Here is a 20,960-nt window from a genome sequence, read left to right as displayed (position 1 = left end):
CAATCATAGTTAATTCCCAAGTTTGAAGCTGTAGTCAACCTTTCCTGTTCAAAGCTCCGAGACTTTTCTTCCCACAGAAAATACCTGGGAGCATTTGCTACCTTTTACCAAACCCCAGGAGCCACTCTAACGGTGGTGGAGAACTACCATACTGAGCAGGAGCAGCCCATGTTGCAGCCATGAGATTTCTAATGGCAAGTCTAATGAGGGTGCATTTCTGAGCTGCAGTTTCCACCTGTGGTTGCCCTCTTTCTATGGACAAGCTGAATGTTTACTCACAGCATGACTTTTCTGCCTTCGGAGTCCACAGAGGCCAGTGTGGGTGGCGATCAAAGTCCTGTCATACTTTGACTGTGGTGTAGCCTCACAGTTTGTATTTCTCACAGGGACATTGTGTGATCTTCTGTATTTGGCCATAGAAGCCATAAAGCCACTATCCCAGGCCCCTTCTCCCTCTTATAAAGTTGTCAGATGTTTCTGGAGCTGCAGAAGTGAGTTGTTTCAGCTTTGTAGATACCAATATATATGGATTAGATTCTGGTGTCTGGATCTTTGGCTTCATTTGCTGTCTGTTCCTCAGCTATGAATTCCCTTAGGATCATGGGGGGAGTCAGAGTAACTAGGGATATAAAATGCCTGTTATCCATCTAGTTGTCCATATACAACTTGCTCTAAGAGACTCAGCCTATATTCCTTTCTTCATTTTCTGCTCTAGAAATAATTGCTCCCTTCTCGCTGGAGAAAGCTGTAAGAGTCCCATCCTACCTAGACTGTTGTCTTCCAAACTCAGATTTTCTTTCCTTTCCAGAGAGAACCTGCTCTGGCAGAATGCAGCAGGTGTTCTGACCAGAAAATATAGGGGACTAAGAGTCAGTTCCTTCTCATCCCAGGGACAGGGAGATATAAACTGGTGTTTCTTAGTTCAGAGTAGCTTGACATGTCATGTCAAGTTCACTATGAGCAGCCTGCATCCAAGACGCCAGCCTGCTTATGTTCCCAAAAGACTCCCAATATATGTGGGGTATGTTTTTTCAGTCGATTCTGGTCCCTTTTGTGGCATCTAGCCTTTACTGCCATCATCGGTCACAGTCATGGACACTTCTCTGTTCCTCTGGATCTGTTCTGTGTAGTTGGACAGTCTCAGGGCTCAGGCTGTTGGGTCCCCAAAGAAGTCCCATCTACACAGCTGTGGGCAGCAATGCTGAGTTGTTGGGTGTGTGTGCACCAAATAAATATTCCTCCCACACGTTGTCGCCATCATGCAGCAGTCAACGTACAACAACATGACAGTGATTTTGATAAACAGGGTGTCACTAGATTCTTCCTATTGTGTCATAATGTGTTTTTTATTTAGGAGGAATGAAGCTTCTGTCAGGTTCATGTGACAGCAGTATGTCTGTGTTCCTGGAGCACTGAACCAAGTGGAAGATCTGAGGCATTTCAGGCTATCAGACCAAGAGTGGGACATCTTGTTGTGGCATTTTAAAAGCTTTTACTTTATAATTAGTGGCTCTCCAGGGATTCTTCTAGTCATCTCAGACACCTCTGAGAAGTGCTGGCTCTTCCACTCCAGAGCTGTCTTGTCCCTATAAAGGGTACTGGTTGTATTCATCTTCCCATGCTTGGCCTTCTTCACATGAACCTTTCCTCCAGTTGTCTCCCTCCATGGAAAGTTGAGGGGGAAAAAACGGTGCTGAGACAAATTAGATAAGAGAGTTCTCATCTTCAGCAACGGCAACAGCAGGAATCTGCTATGTATGTCTACAGCTAATTGGGTCAGCGTCTCTGCATGTGGAGCACCTAGACCTTACTGTTTTAGGGAGATTCTTTGCTTTGGACTACGGTTTGAAGCTACACAAAATTGCAGCTGTTTTCACCCTGTTGCCCTACCACAGAAGACAGCCCTGTTTGTTTCCCATTTGTCTGCAGGTATATTCCCTCATGGTTTAGGACATTTCTTCTACTTTGAGATGTCAGTAGAACTTTCATTGCTGCCATCTCTTTTTAGGAAGCTCTTTGAGATTATTCCCACTTGTTTGCTTTTGCATCCTTAAGTGAACGTGACCTTGTTGATGGTCACTCCAGGAGCATGACAGAGGTTCAGGAGTTTAAGGCAGACTTTCTCCTACAGGCTTAAAGAGTCACATTACTGGTTTCACTTGTCTTGTGATCTGCTTAAATCAAGAGATTAATCTTTTGTGCGTGCAAGGATGAAGTATTTTTCTTTAAGGCAAAATCTTGAATTTATAGTTTATGAAAGTTCAGAGTCTTTCCGTAGAATTTGTTACTTAATATCCCCAAGATGTGCAGAGCAGCCATCTGGAGCCTCCTTTCCCGAGTACCTCGCCATTAGACACTAGAGACACTAGGAGGCATGATGTGCCATTTGGCAGAGATATTCCAGGGATATTCCTATCAAGCCCGTAACCTGTGTGCTTAATGAAAGAGTGCTTAGAGTCACCCAGAGTATGAATATGTATGTATTGACAATCACTCAAAGAGAAAGGATTATTACTTGTCAGTAGATACTTGTTTCCTAGACAGACATTTCTTCTGTCTGTCCACAGACCAGCTACTTTCCAGCTTTCTTCCACATCTCCTAATCACCTAACCCTGGGAATGTGGGATGACAAGAAACTAAAGGTGTGACGGCTCCCAGCATCCATGTGCACACCGTGGGTGCGGTGCGTGGCAGAGGATCATCAGCAAGCTGTCTCTGGATGCTGCTGTGGTTTAAAAAGTCCTTAGTGTAAATGATCTAACATGCGCAGTGGAGTGAATGTGCATATGAACAACTTGCCTCAAGAAAAATCCTCAGCCGTTGGTTGACATGTCATATTGAGGCTTATTTCCTTAGTATCTAGTAGGTCAGCTAGATATTAGAAATCTGGAAAATCAAAAATAGTCTCTTTGAACAGTATACCTCTACAGCTTTATACTAGACAATATGTAGATATGAGGACTGCCTTTTAGATTGTCTTTTAGTCATGTTACAACAGAGCTCTAAAATCAGTTGATTTTTGTACAAAGTATTTTACTTGAGGAAGTCAATATATACAACAAATGCAAGTAGAAAACAACAACACCCTTTCAGTGCTCCAGATTTTTTTTTATTAGGTGGGGAATGCAAATTTTTAAGTTGCATGTGACCAGTACAAGTTTCCTGCAACACACCTGAGACATGAGGATAACTACTTGCTGTCATTGCCTCCCCCTTTCATTTAAAACAGCATTTTCTTTTACCAATGTGTTTCTTTTACCTTGTGGATAGAATTCTGAACTCCCTGCAGCATATGTTACACTGCAAATGAAAACCATTCTACAATGCAGTACTAAACCCCCAAATCCTTCTAGGATATCCTAAGAAGAGCAATACAAGAACCAATGTAGAGGAAAACAATTACTGTGTCCCCTCTCCTTATATTTCTTAATGGAATGTAATGTGTTGCTGGTGTGAGTATTAATAAAAGTAATAGAAAATCATCAGTGGTTTATAAGGATGCCAGTCATTATGCTTTCTAGAAGTGCTGGGAAGTTACATTTTTATTCTGTGCTGTTTGTTACGCTGCTCACATCGCCATCATGACTGTGTGCCTGCCAGTAAATGGCATAACTGAATATCTTTCACATGTGGCTTGTTCTTTCATCCTTTGCCAAGGGGAAAGTGGTATGTGTAATGTTTTGGTGGGGTTTTTGTTTGGTTTTAAGGGATGTGTCACAATATGTTTGTGTTACAAAAGGCAAGTGGGTTGAAGGGCAGGGTGATTTTTGGAGATTCTCTGGGAACTAGAAGGTTGATTGTGCAGATAGGTAGTGCCAGAGTGATTACCATCACAAGCAGTCTTTCTCAGTGGAGTTAGGGCAAGTGATGTTTCCAGAATCTGGCACAAGAGCAGCTGGTGCTTCTGCTGTAGTAATACTTCAACCTCTCGTCACTCCTACCCCTGTGGCTTTATTACTTAACCGTGCAAAATTATTGTGAGTTTGACTCTTGGAGTGCCAAATTGCAAACATATTTTTCTTTTTTTTTTTTCCTTTTTCTCTCCCCCCCCCCATTGGTGTAGAGAACTGTAATTTAAAAAAAAAAATAGTTCAAGTAGAGACTATAATCCTGTGTTTTCAGCTGTGATTAATGATTAGGGGGAAGCAGGGGAATCTGTGTTGATTTAGTGTAAAATCAGCTTGAAGAGGGAAATAAGCCCCCCAGAAATGCACATCATTATGTCTTTGAGAAAATGAGTGTCTTTGTTACAGAGAAGGTAACTGGCTGTGCCTTTAAGAGCAATGTTGTTGAGGCACTGTCCTAGCAATTTAATTTGTTATAGAGATACTCATGAAGTGATGACTAACACTTGACATAAAAGTTAGTCCTAAAGAGTTTCAGAGACCCCATGGGAGATAGCCTGGTTGGGTTTGGGGGGGACCCTCGTTGGGACCCTTCCTCCTGTGGGAACACTGAAGGAAGCGGGGGGGGAGTGTGGGGGGGGTGTGGGAATAGTATCCTGAATGACAAGAAGAGGGAGAATGAGCAGCCAAGTTCAGTGAGTTTGAGTTGAGCCCCTGCAAAATTCTACCTATAAAAGTGTCTTGAAAATGACATTTTTAGCCTGTGTGTAGGACTTTGTGAAATCTTTTAATTAATAGTAAGCTAGAGGTCTCTGAGCACTGATCTGCAATGCTGCATGTGTAAGACCAAACCTGTAGTTACTGTTGATCCAATGAACAAGAGAAAGAATTTTGTCCTAGTTAGGGTTACAGCACTTGATCCATAGTGTTGAAATAGAAAGAATTGCAAAAATCATTTGCATTACCCCTTAAAATTTATCAGATTTAAAAAAGCATTTAACTCACCATTTCCAGGAGATACTTAAAAGCAAATTAAAAATAAAAGCTTACAGTATAGTTCTAAGATATAATTTCCCTGAATGTTTCTACCTTCAGGAAATATTATGAACATTCCTTCTAGTAATATTTTTTTGAATACTGCTTGTGAGTAATCGGCAAGTTTTGCTTAGATATGATAATGTGTATTTATTAACAGATGCATGTGCAGTTGATATATACAGAGTTGCAGAAGAAGGTGTTCATGTTCATAGTTGTGCACTCTCTTGATAAAATATTTTAAGATTTGAGCAAAGTTTAAAGTAGAAAAAATTTGGGTTAAAATGTCAGTAAGTTGCACAACTTGAACATCGGTCATTTTTCTGCATTTCATTAGGTTACTTCAGCTTTTTATATGAAAATATCATTGAGGGAAGGTCTTAAAAGTATTTCTTCTTGGCCTAGTTCATCAAATCACTAAACGTATGGGTAACGTTTGAGTAGCATTCTGACCACCATGAGTTTCAAGTCATGCAGTAAGGATGGGATTTGGCTCACCTGATTTTGGACATTAACAGTTTGAACATATACCTGTAAGATTTGACTGTAAAGGGGTGTAGCTCAGCTGCAGATACCCACACTGAGAATATCACAGGGCAAGCAGGATGAAACTTTTGCTTTCCATGACCACCTGCACTGGACACTAGAGTGATGTAAGTAAGCCAGTGTAGAACCTCATTTCCAGTTTTAGCTTAAAATAAATGAAAAAATAAATTTAAAATTTTGGTCTCTGCTCTGATGTATTTAGTCTGTAATACTGTCAAAGGGTCCTTTCTGATTTGGTTATATTTGTGTTTTTAAGAATTTCTGCCTTGAATGATTTATTTTCCCTTGTCAGTTTAAATGTAGATCTTCAGTATTTTTTGTGGCTTTCTCTGAAGCCTCTCTCTTATAACGATGCAGACTTAGGTACAACAGATAAACTAGAGTGTGAGCTTAATATTCATCACCTGCTATGCAGTAAATACCCTTTCTCCCAGGATAAGTGCCCAGTAGTTTATTCCCTTATATTAAGGGATAAGCATGTTGTATTTACTCTGGGATAGGAGCAAACAGGTACGCTACAGCTGACATACTACAAATGCACACTCTGATTTATCATGCAGTAGTCTGTGCTCATCTCCTAAGACAGAGCTGAAATGTTGCTTTATGACTTTCAGGTGATGCTTAACCAATTTAAACAGTAACAGAACCTCCTTTTTAGGTTTAGCTAAGACTATTATTGTAACCCTGATTATTTGGGGTTTTATTGTTAGTCACAAGGATTTTGTTTAATTAATTCTTTTTAGAACATAATTTGGTAAAGACTGACCATTAAGCATAATAACTTGTTGTGATCTCACTTTACCTTTGTCTCATCCCACTTCAGTGTAGTGTCTGATTTACATTTTTTCTCAGTCTCCTTTTTAACTCCAGTTTTTGACTTGAAACAGTGATAGCTGTATTCTAATTTTGAAGTTAAATATAAGAACTTATTAAATATATGAGATAGATGTAAATACTGTATATGTTGCTTCTTTAATGCTATGTCAGACCAGATTGCTGGGGAAATAAGAAACTGCAAACCTCATCTGGAATTAAATACATTTTAAAAATGAAATTTTCTGAATAATCACCATAGGGAAATCCCACAGGCACAAGCACTGTGTATAGTTGTAGGTCTGTCTAGTTAAAACCTGCAGCATTGTCTGGCAAATTACAATTTTATTTTGCTTCACCCAGGTGAGCTCACCCTCAGTCTCAGATGAGTGATTTATCTCCTGAGGGTCCACAATGGGCTTAAGTCAGAATTTGATTATTTTTTTCCTGTCACTCCAGCCAGACCCATTTGGTTTCTACTTTCTGACCACAGAGTAAATAATGTATCACTTCAGAAACAGACCATTGGAAGTATTGTAGAAGACAATATGATAACATAGTCTTTGAGGTTCAGATGTGAAGAACCAAGAAGAAGAGCACTAGAAAAGTGAGGTTCTTCCTAAAATGAAATCTTTCCAGTCCCTGGTAGTTCTCAGTTGTTCTGAGAAGGACCGAAGACTTTCCTGCTCCAAGACTTTGGCCTCGTCTTAGTCCAATGCATAGATAGGCAGAGCTGCTACCTGGATCTGGGGACCATAGTCCTGTCCAGCTAGGAGTGACTCTTGTTCAAGCTGAAGATTATAGTCAGTCACACTACGTGCAATAGGGCCTTCTGTCACCTTGGGCTGTGCTAATAGCCAGAGACAAGGAGAACTGGAAGTTTACTAGCAGAATAGAGAACACTTACATTTTCTAGCCATTCAGCAGGATTAGCAGCTTCAGTACACTGTCCATCCAAGACTATGCAAGTACAGCCCTGTTTCTTCCACTGCCTCTTCCCTTTGTATAGTTGTGTGACTAGTGATTTTGTCTTCCCAAGTATTTAGTGACAAACGTGCTTGAAACTCCAACTTTTTCAGAGTCTTGCTACAAATAATATTTAAAGTTTTTCTTTTAAAGCTAAAAGGTATGTTTTGTTCAATTTAGGAGCTATACATCTGAAAAAAGAAACACTTTTTGTTAAAAATAATGTGGCAGGGGTTCTTGAAGATCAAGTTTTGATAACACCACATTGAAGTTCCTATTTGCATAGATTTTGAAAGTACATCATATCCAGTATTGAACTGAGCTTCTGATCATTTGATGCTGCAGGAAGAGTAAGATTAACATTACTAAGTGTCTTTGTAAGAAATGTTGTATTGCTGTATGGGGATTTGTAGTATTCAATATTCAGCAACCATTCACTTTTGTGTAGTGTTCTTTCTGTAGTGTCTGTTACTCTAAAGAATTGTGTGCAGCTCCAGGCTGCTAATAACTTTTTGTTGTACAGCCCAAATAATAAATGAGTAATTTGAAATCTTTAGGGTTAATTTAAATCCATTTTTACTGTAACACTATGAATTGTTACCAGGAGAGTTAGAAATGAAAATATGTATGTTTTGAAATGTAATTACGGGTCATAACTAATAACTGATTTTTAGTTCAGTCATTTTAAGGAATGAAAAGACCGCCTACTTACTATCACCATTTTTAATATCCACCAGAAGTAATTTTATTATAAAATACAGGATATCTTTTTTCTTTATTAAAAGCTCAAATAAATAATTAAGAACATTTTGTTAGGATACAAATTGGCTAATAGCTTGGGAAAATGTTTTAAAATCTGTTGCAATACCATTTATATGACAAATAAGAAAGCTAATAACTAATTAGGTTGAAAGAGCTTTAGTAAGTTAGAAAATGAAACCTATTCGATATACTCCAGATGAGATGGCCTTTTGAAAGACCTATTTTTAAATAAACAAGGTTACTCTGTAAATAAAGCATAACAATTCATCTAAGGCTAGGACTTTGTGTATTGAGAGTTAGGAAGCAGATCTTTTCATAAGCCTTCAAAATGTAAAGATCTGATAAAATGTTTACAAATTTTTTCTATTTTAAGACTGTTTAATGATTTTTTGTTATTTGGTAGAACCGGACACTGAAATAGCTTCATCTTCAAAGCCAGAAGAAAGTTTCTATGCTGACAATTACAATCCCTTCAAGGATGAAGATGCCCCAGAATACTTGAACCCATTTGATGAGCCAGATCCTGAGCCTGAAACATTTGTAACTGTAAGAGATTCTCCTCCACAACCTGCAAAAAGGAAAAACATCAGACCAGTGGATATGAGCAAATACCTCTATGCAGATACCTCTAAAGCTGAAGAGGAAGACCTAGATGAGTAAGTATGATTCTTCATCTTTCAGCAGCTTTGGAAGTATTAGTGGGATCCCTGGCTTAATCTTGAGGTGTATTGGGTTCAACCATGGTGATCCTTAATCACCCACCCCCTTAGGACAGACCGATCCTTAGGCAACGCAGCAGCAGGAAATACCATACCCCCAAGTCATTCTATTCAGCTGAACATGATGGTTAGGAGAATTTTCTTTTCCTCCTTGATAGCAAATGACTTGATAGGGAACAAGTCTGGATACCTTTTTGGTACTTCATGCCCTGACAATTGCGAATGAGACAAAAATTAAGGTCCTTTTGCCATTATTTTTACTACATAAAATAATACTTTTTGTAATGATAATGAAGAGTTTGTTTTACACTGGTGCGGAATGTAAAAAGGAAGAGTGTTTTACAGCACATTTTTGAGAGTCTCATAAAACTGAATCTCCATATGGGAAAGATAACGCCTTACGCACTTTTTTAGGTTGTTTGTTTTACCATAATCACTCATAAAACTTTTATAAAGTCACACTGACTGCATTGTATTACAGTATAGAAACCTAACAAGGAGCGAGAGCTTTTTGCAATAGCTGTGCAGCTTGGGAGGTTGACGGTATATACTTACTCCTTGTTTGTGGTCATTAGTCACCAACCACACCACTCATGAAACAGTTTACGCTGATTTCATACGAGCAATTTTACAGACAACAACAATAATTAACATTTAGTTTTACATTATTTATTGAGATTTATCATAGCATGACATTTGCATTGCTTTCATATTTAATATTAATACAGGTGTCATATCATTATCTTTATGCTTCTCTTTTTATAGCTGTGTTCTAGGAAATTGAAGAATTCCCCTGTGCTCTAATACAAATTTATAAAGGACCCTGCAGGGTTTTTTTCCTTTTAAAGATTTGTGGCCATTTATTGTTGTTTGCTCTGTCGAAAAAAAAAAAAGGGGGCACTAAGGGAATGATGTTTCTGCCAGCTCCATTCATCAAGGCACTGCCTGAACAAACAGCACTGGCTGCTGTGTCTTCAGAGCACAGTGTAATCACACTGTTGACAGTCACACCAGGCATCCCTGATCATTCACTGATCACCAGAATCCACAGGGAGGAAAAATATGCATACTTTACACCTCCAAAGATATGGGTATATAGGACAGCAAAGACTGAGGAGAAGAGCAGAAAGAGCAAAAGCTACATGGATGGGCAAGTGAAGAATTTTCTCTGTTTCATATTTATACTCACATTTCCACCCTAAGAAAATACGTGCCAAATGGGCTTGTGGCAGTGTTGTAACAGGCAGCCTTGCTTTTTCTGTATACTGGACTGTTGATTTCTATAGCCCTTTGTTTACAACAGCCGCCTTCTTATTTTAATGACCCCATCTGTGTTATTCCTTTTTTTTTTTTTCTTTTTCCCAAGGATAAAAATAAACTCCTCAGGTGGATTCTACTTGAGTATAAGTCTGATCTGTGTTTTCATTATAAAAGCCACGTTCCATGAAAAGATGGAAGGATAAGGAGTAAAAAAGCACTGTAAAATGTTTTTTTACATCTTTTACATAAGTTTCTTATGTCCTGAACCCCAAAGTAGCTTCCTCTCCACATTTTCCTCTTAGGTTACAGGAGCACTATGTCACTGAAAAAGACGCAGAGACCATTTGTTAAAGGTATTGGGTAGAAGTGTGACAAGAAGAACCTTTGAAACTTTACACTGAAATGCTCTGGAGGAATAAGTGTAATAATAAAACTCCAGTCTTGGAACACAGGACTCATGATGCTAACTCACACCTACAAGCTCTATTATGCCTCATGTCATTAATTTTCAAATTTTTCAGTAGAAAGTTTCTTCTAAGGTATGGTGTGGTGAGCACCAAAGGAAAGATTTTGATAGGCAGTGCCAGTTGGTAGGTTTTGTGTGCCCTAAATCATGAGGGTTTGTGTCCAGATGTGTATTTGCGTATTGCTTCTTATCTAATGTGAATATTGATGCTTTTATTATCTATGTAACTGGCTAATCTTCTTCCAAATTCTATTAAAGTCTAGGCTTCAGTGTCAATTTATGGCAGAATTCCACAAAAACCCAAGATCATACAGGAAAAGTGTTTCCTTTTATTGATTGTAAATAAATTACCTTTCCAATTCCATGCACTACCTCTTCTGCTGGCTTATCAAAACAACAATTAGAGTATTGGATTTATCTGCCGTAAACAGTTGCTGTGTTGTATATCTCTAGCATGTTCGCCATTACTTATCACTTGTCTGAGTTAAATGGTGCTAACTTTTTCAATCTCTCTTCATACAGAAGTCTCTTCAGCTCTCTAATCATTTTCACCGCACGTCTCTGGACCCTGTTAATTCTTCTGCTATGTATCTATTTTAAGATGTGTTGAATTGGCCCGAGCAGTGTATTCAAGACAAAGCTGAACAACTGAGTCATATCATGGCCTTAGAAAACTTTGCATATTATTGTCAACCTCTCTCCTAACATCTTGTCTTTTGATATTAATTTTGGTTTGTTTTGTTTTGGGTGGTTTTTAACCATTTTTGACAACCACTGGTCTAGTGCTTTCCCCAGGAGTGGTTCTGAACCTATAGATAGAAGGCATGAGAAATAGAAGGCTCCTGAAAGACATCTACTGTTGCTCAGGGAATTCAATGTATTTTTATCCCTGCATCTTAAACGTTTCATTGGAGTTCACTTAATGCACCACTTGGTATTTTCCTCTTGTATTTTGTGTGAAATGCTACAGTGTGTCTCGGGAACACGGACGCATCAGTTAGCATCAGGACCCTCGTACCACTCTACTCTGACAGATCCCTAGTTCTGATTCTGGACTCAGAGCTTACACAAAGTGCCCCAAGAGCTGAACTCTGACTCCACTTTTGTAACAGACTCTTGTTGTAATCTTGGAAAAGGTACTTACCCTCACTGCGCCTCTGTGAAGGATTTACCTTGGGTAATTGGCTTAATTGAAACATATTTCACTCATGGTTGTAAGGATAAGATTTCACAACACACATAAGCAAAGCATAGTCACAAGCATAAGCGTAATGAGGCATTGCATGTTATGCAGGGAATTAGATGATCCAGTACTTATATTCTGCTGTAAAACTACACTCTCAAAACATACTTCCTCTGGCTAAATTCTCATACCTAGCTAGAGATAAGGAACACATTTTCTTTTTGTTAGTTTGTGCATTTGAATGTTAGTGTAAAATTCTGCTTTTGCCCTTTTGAACTTTATACATTAAAATAAAAATGGTAGGTGGCTACCTGTTAATGAAGGACAGCACAACTTGCTAAGTTAAGTTTAATTATTTGAAAATAGCGTAGCTCACAACTACTTACAGTGTAATGCTTTCAACCTTAGTACTTCTGACTAATAATATTGCCTGATCTTTTAACCCTACCACAGTGACAGCTTTGTTTTTCCTTCTCAATAAAAAGTTTTGGGTTTTTTTCAGTTAACCCATAATGCTGATCAAAATAATTTTTAAATTGATCAGAATAAAACTTACTTTCAGATATTATTTGGCTCTTTGGCTTCTTATCTCATTAATCATTGCATGGCTCAGAATAATGTTGTCTAATTGGAAAGACTGTTGAGTTGCTATCTATTGAAGTGGCCTGTTGCACAAGAAGCCACAAGCCACCATGCTGCCAGTGGCAGCATCATGCCAGGTAGTTTGTCAGGTTTGGGGTTTTTTTAAATTTTGTGGTGGACAGTCTAGTGTCTCTTCAGGCAAATCGTATTGTGTGGATCAATCAAGTAACTTCACAGAAGTAAAATGTATGGGAGCTAACCTCAGAGAAAAGTGCTTTAATGTTTTTCAGCTAAGGCTTTTTACAGCCAGACTTTTCCTATGCTGTTTCTTGTATAGCCATGTGGAAGCTGTTCGACCAAACCCTGCTACATATGCTACCCGCATGACTTCAAAAGTTATTAGCCTCTTGAGGCAAGAACTGTTTTGTTTGTCATTTTTTTTCTGTATTAAACTTAATTTTTCAAAAATCTTTCTCAATATTTGTAAGACCAATTAAAAGCAGTACAGGGGGAAAGGTGGAAAATAGTGTGTGTGTGTTCTGCCCATACTATGACCAAAATGTGATGGTTTCATCTGGCTTTCAAGCAAGTTCTTCTCTAGGAAAAAATGGCAGTCGCTTGTTTCCTTACAGCACATCCTTCTGGTGCATGCAGTAGGGTATGGTTCTTCAAGATTACACATGCAGCACAGACAATACTGGATCATAAAAATTCAAAAAGTGGTTCTTCCAAACTTTTTCATTCTCATTGATAAGGTGTTGGGTTTTTTTCTCGCACCAAATTCATTTTAACACCTTACAAACACAGCTCTCTAATTCCAAGTACACAGAGGTAAATTACTTTCCTGCCAAACATGCTGTGTCTGTTGGTTGTTCAGAGGGCTAACTTGCTGAACTAAAGAAAACCTTGTGCTGTCCTGTAGAATGCATTGTTCTTCAGCCTTTATCTCTTTTATCTTCATTTTCACCTCCCTTTGAACTTTCCAGTGTCTGAAGACAGCTGAGCTGGCCTGTCAGCTAAATTAGAGTTACTGACAGCTAGGTGCATTCTCCACTCCAGCCTGAATACCCTCCTTTTTCTACTGCCTCCCATGGAAAACACCCATCCGTTTCTATTTAACTTGTTATTTTGATGTTGCTTTTAGTTTTGATTGCACTGGGGGCTTTGTGCTTGATAGGCAGCAACGTGGGAACACCTGAAAGTTGCCTTCAGTCAGCAGATGAGTTATTTTAGTGTTAGTTTTTCCTTTTGCTTCAGTATCTGGATTTAGATCTCTTTCTCTATAACAAGCAGTGGCAGTTTCTCAAACAGATCTGGAGCTTTTATGCCCGGTCTTCCCTTACGTGCTTCAGTAAACTGCCTATTAGAAGTAGACTTATTTTCTGTGGTGTGGATTATTAATTGCTTGCTTTTTGTCAGTGAAAAGAGGATGATGGTAAACTGCATTAAAATAAATTCTAAAATCAGTCCATGAGACTGAAAGACGTATTTTCATACTAAAAGTACACAAAACTGAGAGAAATTTGGTGTTGTGTGAAAGGAAACTGGATGAATATTTGGTTTTTCACTTGTGTCTAAATTTTGTTGTTGTAGTTCTTTAAAAACTCTTATCCTGAGAGGAAATTTGTAGATGGATCTAGCTAGGTAGACCCATGTCTAATGCTATATGCATTATTATTTCCATCTAGAGCTGAATTCAAGGGACTGAGGTTATTTGTCATGGTTGGTTATGCTTTATATAACTCCGTGCAGATAGATCTTTGGGAATTGCAGTGTCTTTGTTACATAAGCATAGTTTGAGATATATGATAAATATATCTTGCAGGGGAAGTATGGACTGGAAAGGAATTAATTCATATCCATTTCATAATTAACCCTCCAATTTTTGGACTGCAAAATATGAAAAGCAAAGATTATAAATTAAATAATTTAGTGCAAAGAAGGTTCCCATAAGTATCTTTAGCAGGATACAAAATAGCTGGCTCTTCTAAGTGAGTAGTAGAAATCATTCAAGAATACATCAATAATGGCATTTGATGTATCAAACTAAGAGATAAAATTTGGAAATGCTGTGGAAATACTTACTTATAGTGGAACAAATGTGGTGTTGGAACATGAATGCCAGTGTTAAGGAGAATAATTCTTCTGACTGCATCCACTTGGTCAAAGATGTTTAGTGTGTTACTTAAATGAGGTTTAGTTATAAAAAGCACTTTCAAAATAGACAGATGGTGGCTACTGGTATCTGTAAAGAGGTGTACACAAGTCAGCTGTGGTTTTCTTACACTATTCTCTTATCCAAAGAGTGTTCTTGAAATGGTGTGGTGCCTTTGTGCTGCAGCATTTAAAATACACTTGATGTGGATTGGGTACCTATGGAGGCCAAAATTTTCAGACTTGGCCAAGTGTGAGGCCTCTGAAGTGGATTGAAGCATGCATGTAAAAGTGGCCTGATTCTTAACTCTGTTCTATAGAAGCATTCGTAATTCTGTTCATTAGAATATTAAACAGCCAGCAGCTTTACTCAGATTTGTAGGTATACAGCTTGTCTGTAAATCAGATCACTCTTTGATAGATACCTAAGTATAATTGAAGCATTAGCTTTATAAAATTGGTAAAACTTCTGTAATATACAGAACTGTATAAAATTTATGGAAATCCTCATCTAATGCAGTTTTAACTGTTGTAACTCACTTTTCAATCATATGAAAAAGTAGTATCTAAAAATATGTAAAGGCAAAACATATTCTTACATGGGATAATAAAAGCATTTTAGTCACCGGTTTCTCTAAACAGATCTTGCTTTCCACTTTAATTCCAAGGAGATAGCAAAGAAATATGTTTTCCTTCTTTTAATTAGATCAAATCCGTTTTATGAACCAAAATCAAGGTCTGCTTTAATTAAAGTTGCACCACTGCAAGAACCAGAAAAGAAGATGAAAAGAAAGGCTCCTGAACCACCAAACCTCTTGCCAAAGACAGAGACAGGCATGAGTGAGAACATGTCAGCTATTCCTGCATCGAGGGAGCTTTCTTCTTCTCCTAAGGTAGGTTTTTCATACCAAAATTTCATCTTTGTTATTAACAGTACCTTTATGTGTATTGTGGACATCCTATTTATTTCTGCAGGCCATCTTAAAAGCTTTGCTTATACTTAATAAGGTGTTGGCTCATCTCTATTCATTTGCTGGTTCATAGGGAGAGAGCAGCAGTAGGAGCTTGTATTTTTTCTTTAAGGATTTAATGACAACAGTAACAGCAACTGCAGTTTCAAAGAAAAGAGTCTTCTAGTAACAAATGTTACAGGACAGCTGGATATGCCATCGAGAAGGAAGAAAATCATGTTGAACAATACTTTGTCTTGATCTATTGTAATGCTGCTAAGCCTTGCCCTGTTGAAGAGTCTGTCTCCACATTTCTGTCATAAATCTGGGTTTAGTACTGGCTACTGTTTATTTGTATCGGGATTTATGTGTGTCCAATTTCATAGGTATGTTGAAGTAATTTTTTAAAAAATACAATCTAGTTTAAACCAGATTAACTGTTTATTAGGCACATCCAGACTAAGCATACTTACATATGCAAAAACATCCGTGTTTGTCAAGGGAAAATATGAGTTAACTTCTGTTGCAGAGGCCAGTGTGAGGTGTAGGTATTATAGGATCACTTCAGCAGAAATTAGCTGTTGTAAATCTCAACTCCCATGTTTCAGCACCACTTGGGCTTTTTAAACAAAACAGGCATTTAATAGTACATGTTAATTGTCCCTTCTTAAAAATGAATTTAATACATGCTGAATGCTTGTTTTGAAGCGTAGGAAGATGAAGACAGAGGGCTTCCCTTCCAGCATATCTTGTCCAATTTATGAATATTATCACCTGTTTTGCCTTGTATTGGAGCTGCTGTACTTTAAATTAAGAATTGAATTAAACTACTTGTCATAGCTATCATTTCATTGCTTAATCACTCAGCCAGATTGCTGACATGTCCTTGTCCACTCAGGCTCTGATCTTGCTGTCATTTATCACTCAGTCAGGGTAAAGAGTAAGAGACCAGAAGTCTAATCTGTGTCTGCTCACAGCAAAACAAAACATCATAGTAAGGCCACAAGCACAATTCACTCTTAATATGCAAAACCACTCCCAGGAAAATATGAAATCAAAGCATAGCAGTTTTATAATGCTCTGACACAGGGTTTGATCATATTCACTGGAGTTTCTGTATGAAAAATATTGCACATTATTTGACTTCTGGTCTGGCCCTCGGGTCAAAGCAAAGGGGCCAAAGTAAAGCATTCTGGTACTACCAGGCAGAGAAGAGACATCTGTGAAGGAGATTTTATCAGGTTGCTTGATGGAGGTTGTGCCCTCTTTGCTCGTTGTTTGAGAGGCTTTTTTACAGGTCTGCATCCAAGGAAATAACGTCTCTGCTTTATTTCATGTCTTTGTTGTGCTGAAATAACTTAAGTTTTAGGTTGTCTGAAAGCTGGAATTGATTAAGAAAAGATAGAGGATTGAACTCGGAGGACTGTGCTGTTATGAATGCAGTCAGGTAGTTCCTGCTCTTATGCAGGGTGTTTGTTTCTGAATATTTTGGTGCCTGCCTGACTGCAGCTCACCTCTCTGCCACTGATGCTGAGGCACAGCTGAGACCAGCAAAGGTCTAAGTACTGAAGTTTTGGTATTCATTATGGCTGTGTGGGAAAATAGAGCTCTATGCTGACCTTTTGTGGTACAGAAGGTTTTAAATTTTTGCAGGATTTTGGAGAACACAAGGCCATTATGGGAGACTTCAAAGCAAATGCAGTGTCCTGGTTTCACTGATTGGTTTTGTTCAAATATTGTATGGTCCCTTGCAATTCAGAAAGCTTTCTGTAACAACAGTATTTTTTTTTGTGCTTGAATTGTTTTACTCTAAGATGATCTAATAACGCTAGATCAGAAGCACTTTGCTTGAGTTGTTTTTTGAAATTCAGAAGAGTACTGGCATTTAAAAGAAAAGGAAACAATTTCCTCACACCACAGTACAAAATAGTGCCCAGGTTGGACTTGGGCTGTTGGCACAAATAACTTGTTTGTTTATTACTCAATAATAGTGATGATGTTTAGCAACTATGAAAAAACTCCCGTCAAAAGGTATAGGCACTATACAAACATGAACTTAGCACACACCCTTATGTAGGGGGAATAGTCCCACAGAGGTAAACTTAGGTAAAAGGAGGTTAAATAACATATCTAATTCAGTGTTTTGTCCCAAGTTTGCTGTGCACAGCAAGTCTCTGCTACAACTCTGACCAGAACCTAAGTGTCCTGACATGTTCAGTTCTGTGTGTTTGTTGTTGCCTTCATAGGAAATGGCTGTGGAGCAGAAATGCTAATCCTGAGACTACACAAACACAGCATTAATATTATAACTTTAGAGTTCAAGGAAGAAGACTCCAAAAATGCTTCTGGAAATCATTGACAGAGTATTTGGAGCTCATTTTTCCTTCATGGGCTAATAGTGTTCATCACATTTGCTGTTGCTGATATATAGATGCCAATAACAGCATCATCAAGTTTATTAGGTAGAAATTGCTCCTGAAAGATTATTTGACACATGACAGATTCCTGCTCAAGATACAGGTTACAAATACTTGAAATTTTGTTACTCTGTTAAAAAAAACCAAGCCACACAGATGTTGAAAACAGTGGTGAAGTTCCCAGGAATTTAAATAACAATTTAAAAGTAGGGCAAGAAAGGTTGATATTTTCCTAAGCATACACCCCAAAATCAAATCCCTAGGGCATAGGGTATGGCTGGACACCAAAATTGCTTCATTCAATGTTCAGCTGCAGTGAGCCTTCTAGCATTGGCATCGTGGGTATAGGAGCACTTCCACAGAAGCACAATTGTATTTGCTGTTGAAACATCATAGCCCGAGTCCAACATTTTACCATTACCCAAATAGTGGTGGAAGGTGTTTCTCACCTGAAGGATATCTGACTTCCTACACATGATTTTTCGTGTGTGTGTGTACGTCTTCTTAATTTATAACAGCAGTGTCTGTGGTAATGAAAGAGGAGAATAAAACAATGCATTTTTTAGCAGTCACCAGTCTTGGACATGTCTCATTTGAGAAAAGACTTAAGCTAATGCATATATGCAATTTGCAAAGGGCTTTCTTTTAATGGAGTTGTACTGTCTTTTAACAGATGAAGACTATTTCTAGATTTTTCCTGGAATTATACCCGCAACTTATTACCTCTATTACTCCTGACACCATACAAAAATCAAACTCCTCCTAGTTCCTTTGTTCAGAGATGTATGCTGTAAGAGATAATTCTGTGTTAAGGTTTCATGTAAAACTAGGCAGAAAATTTCAGAAAGCATCTTCTGGTCTGTTGGTATAGGCATCATGCCTGGTATCCCCAGGATAAAGACAGTACTCCAGGGTGGAAATCGTTCAAGAACTCAATGATCAGTGAAGACAGAACATGAGACTAATAAACAGGCATTAACAGACCTCTGGAGGCCTTCTGGTCCAGCCCCCCTGCTCAAACAAGGCCACATAGAGTCAGTTGCCCAGGCCATGTCCAGACAGCCTCTGAACATCTCTAATAGTCAGCTGATCTTCTTCAAATGTTTTCCTTGCACTGCTTCCCTGAGCAATCAGTTAGCTGGAGTAGCAAGCCCCTTCCAAGCCTCTTTAATATCTTTCCTTTGAGCAGGCCCCTTGATCACTTGGAAATCCCTGTGTCATCTCTGTCAGTGAGGAAGGGGCATTTAACTGTCAGAGGTAAGGCAGGGTCTGTCTCTCCATACAGGTCCAGCCAGCTCTTGATCCCATAGTATTAGCTCAGTATTTGCCATATCTGGGTTGGGAGGAAGTTTTGTTTCCAAATGTTGTTACCTACTTGCACTTCCTAAAGAAGTACCTCAATTCTCTCCTGTCTTCCTTCCATGTCTTCTCTAACCTAATCTGAGTCATCAGAGAGAGCTTAAAAATGCAAAGTCTGAAAGCCTGGAATCATCCCACAGTTATCATCTCTGATGGCTTCAAGACTGTGGTGAATCCAACAAACTGCAAAGCTGTAATTAAGCTCTTCAGTCATCAACCTGCTACACTGCTGTCAAACCCAACTGAAGCCTTGTTACCATCATACATGTGTTACTGTTCTTGACATGGTTTGGATAACCAGGTTCTGCCTTTCACAGAAGTGATGGAGATTTGAAATTTCTTCCACTTGTTATTGACTTTGTGGAAAAAAATTGAACAAAGTTCAGGCTCAGAAAGTGGTATCAGACCAGCGCATGGCATGCATATCAGCACTCAGCATTGCTTTAGCTGATTAAAAAAAAAAAAAATGTACATACCAACTTCAACTGGCTGAAATCTCATCCAGTCTCAGTATCTCTTACCTTCCCAGCATTATGTTGAGCTTATTGGAAATCACATCCAGGTATCAGTTCCAGAGTCAGCAACTGTGTCCCATAGTAGAGAAGCTTGAAGTCACATGTGTCTGTACAATCATGGATTTTATTGCCTTTGTGAGAATGAGGGGTCAGGAATGCTACTGCATTTATGTGAGAGGTGAATAATTATTTACTAGGGAACAGGAGGAAACAGACAATCACCCTCAACCACAGAGTTATTTTTAAGTGTTAGAAGAAAACAGCTCCTGCACTGGATTGGGATTACTCATTCACTCCTTGGAAGGATAGCATATGCCCATCCCTTAGTTTCAGTTTGTTGCCAGATTGCAGCCAAGGCTTATGTTGATGGCTCATGAATCTATTTGGTTTCTAGATACCAGTTACCATTAACCTACGGAAAGTCAGCAGGTATGTTATGTTTGGTAAATCCAGCTTGGTCTCACATCCTTTCTTCAGTTTTCAGGGTCTGGAAACCTGTGTTTATTAGAGATGCTTTACAGAATGGCTATTGCAGCTGACTAGTTGTCAGCCTGGGATTTGGTAGCTCACAGATCTCCATCTCACAGCTGGCTACTGGACTGCCCAGAATATATCAGTAAATGAAACTCCTGCACTCCAATCTTGGTGATAGGTGTTTCTCTGGCAATACATGATTATGTGAACAGATACGGAATTAATGTCAGACCACAGGATGCTTTTTGAAGAACTTGTCCTTGGATGGTTTTGAGTTACACCTAGCAACTGATGAAAGTATATAGCACCAGGACAGGATGATAAATAAGCTTAAGTGTCATATTAATGTATACGCCATTCTCACCTTTATGAAAGTCATCGTGTTGCTGATAATCATGAAACATAGGCATTAGTTTCGGTGCTTGTAGACAAGAGCTTGTGATGGCCTTGTGTTGGCAGAAAAGGAGAATACACATTCATGTAATAGTCCAAAGCCAATAATAACATTTCTGTTTTCACCTTCATTGTTTAAGCATGCTCTCTCTCTTTTTAAAACCATAATTAATTGTTTTGCATGCCTAATGATAGTCTGCTTTCTCGTGCTAGGCAAGCTAGCTGGTTTAAGCTCTAATGAAACATATTTATAGGAAACGTGATAAGAAATATAGAATCCTTTTTCTGCATGACATATAGTAACCCATCTCCATCCAGTATCTTTTGTAATCCAGTGTGTATCTGCAATGCTGCTGTTCAGGCTGTTCAGAAAGATTTCTGCCTGATAGGCACTTTATTCTTCAGACTGCAAAGAAGGTACAAATTATCTGCTTATAAAAGAAGAAAAGTTCTCAGATACTTTTCAAGGGAACAACGAGAAACTGTAGTTTCTTCTCTTTTTTCTTTTTTTTTTTTTTTT

General features: G+C 38.4%; 1 protein-coding gene across 7 annotated transcripts in view; it reads left to right on the top strand.

The window, feature by feature from the left end:
• EHBP1 (EH domain binding protein 1) overlaps positions 1–20,960 on the top strand; it is a 226,264-nt gene that overhangs the window by 99,276 nt on the left and 106,028 nt on the right. For all 7 annotated transcript variants that reach the window (XM_074925462.1, XM_074925197.1, XM_074925116.1 and 4 more), the window contains 2 exons: positions 8,372–8,624; positions 15,039–15,225. In XM_074925462.1, coding sequence (XP_074781563.1) covers positions 8,372–8,624; positions 15,039–15,225 — 440 coding nt within the window. The remainder of the gene's footprint in view (positions 1–8,371; positions 8,625–15,038; positions 15,226–20,960) is intronic.

The sequence above is a fragment of the Athene noctua genome, chromosome 1 (assembly GCF_965140245.1).
Source record: "Athene noctua chromosome 1, bAthNoc1.hap1.1, whole genome shotgun sequence".
In the NCBI taxonomy this organism is placed as follows: domain Eukaryota; kingdom Metazoa; phylum Chordata; class Aves; order Strigiformes; family Strigidae; genus Athene; species Athene noctua.
Note: the sequence above shows the minus strand (reverse complement) of the source record. Positions and strands in the feature narration are given on the sequence as shown.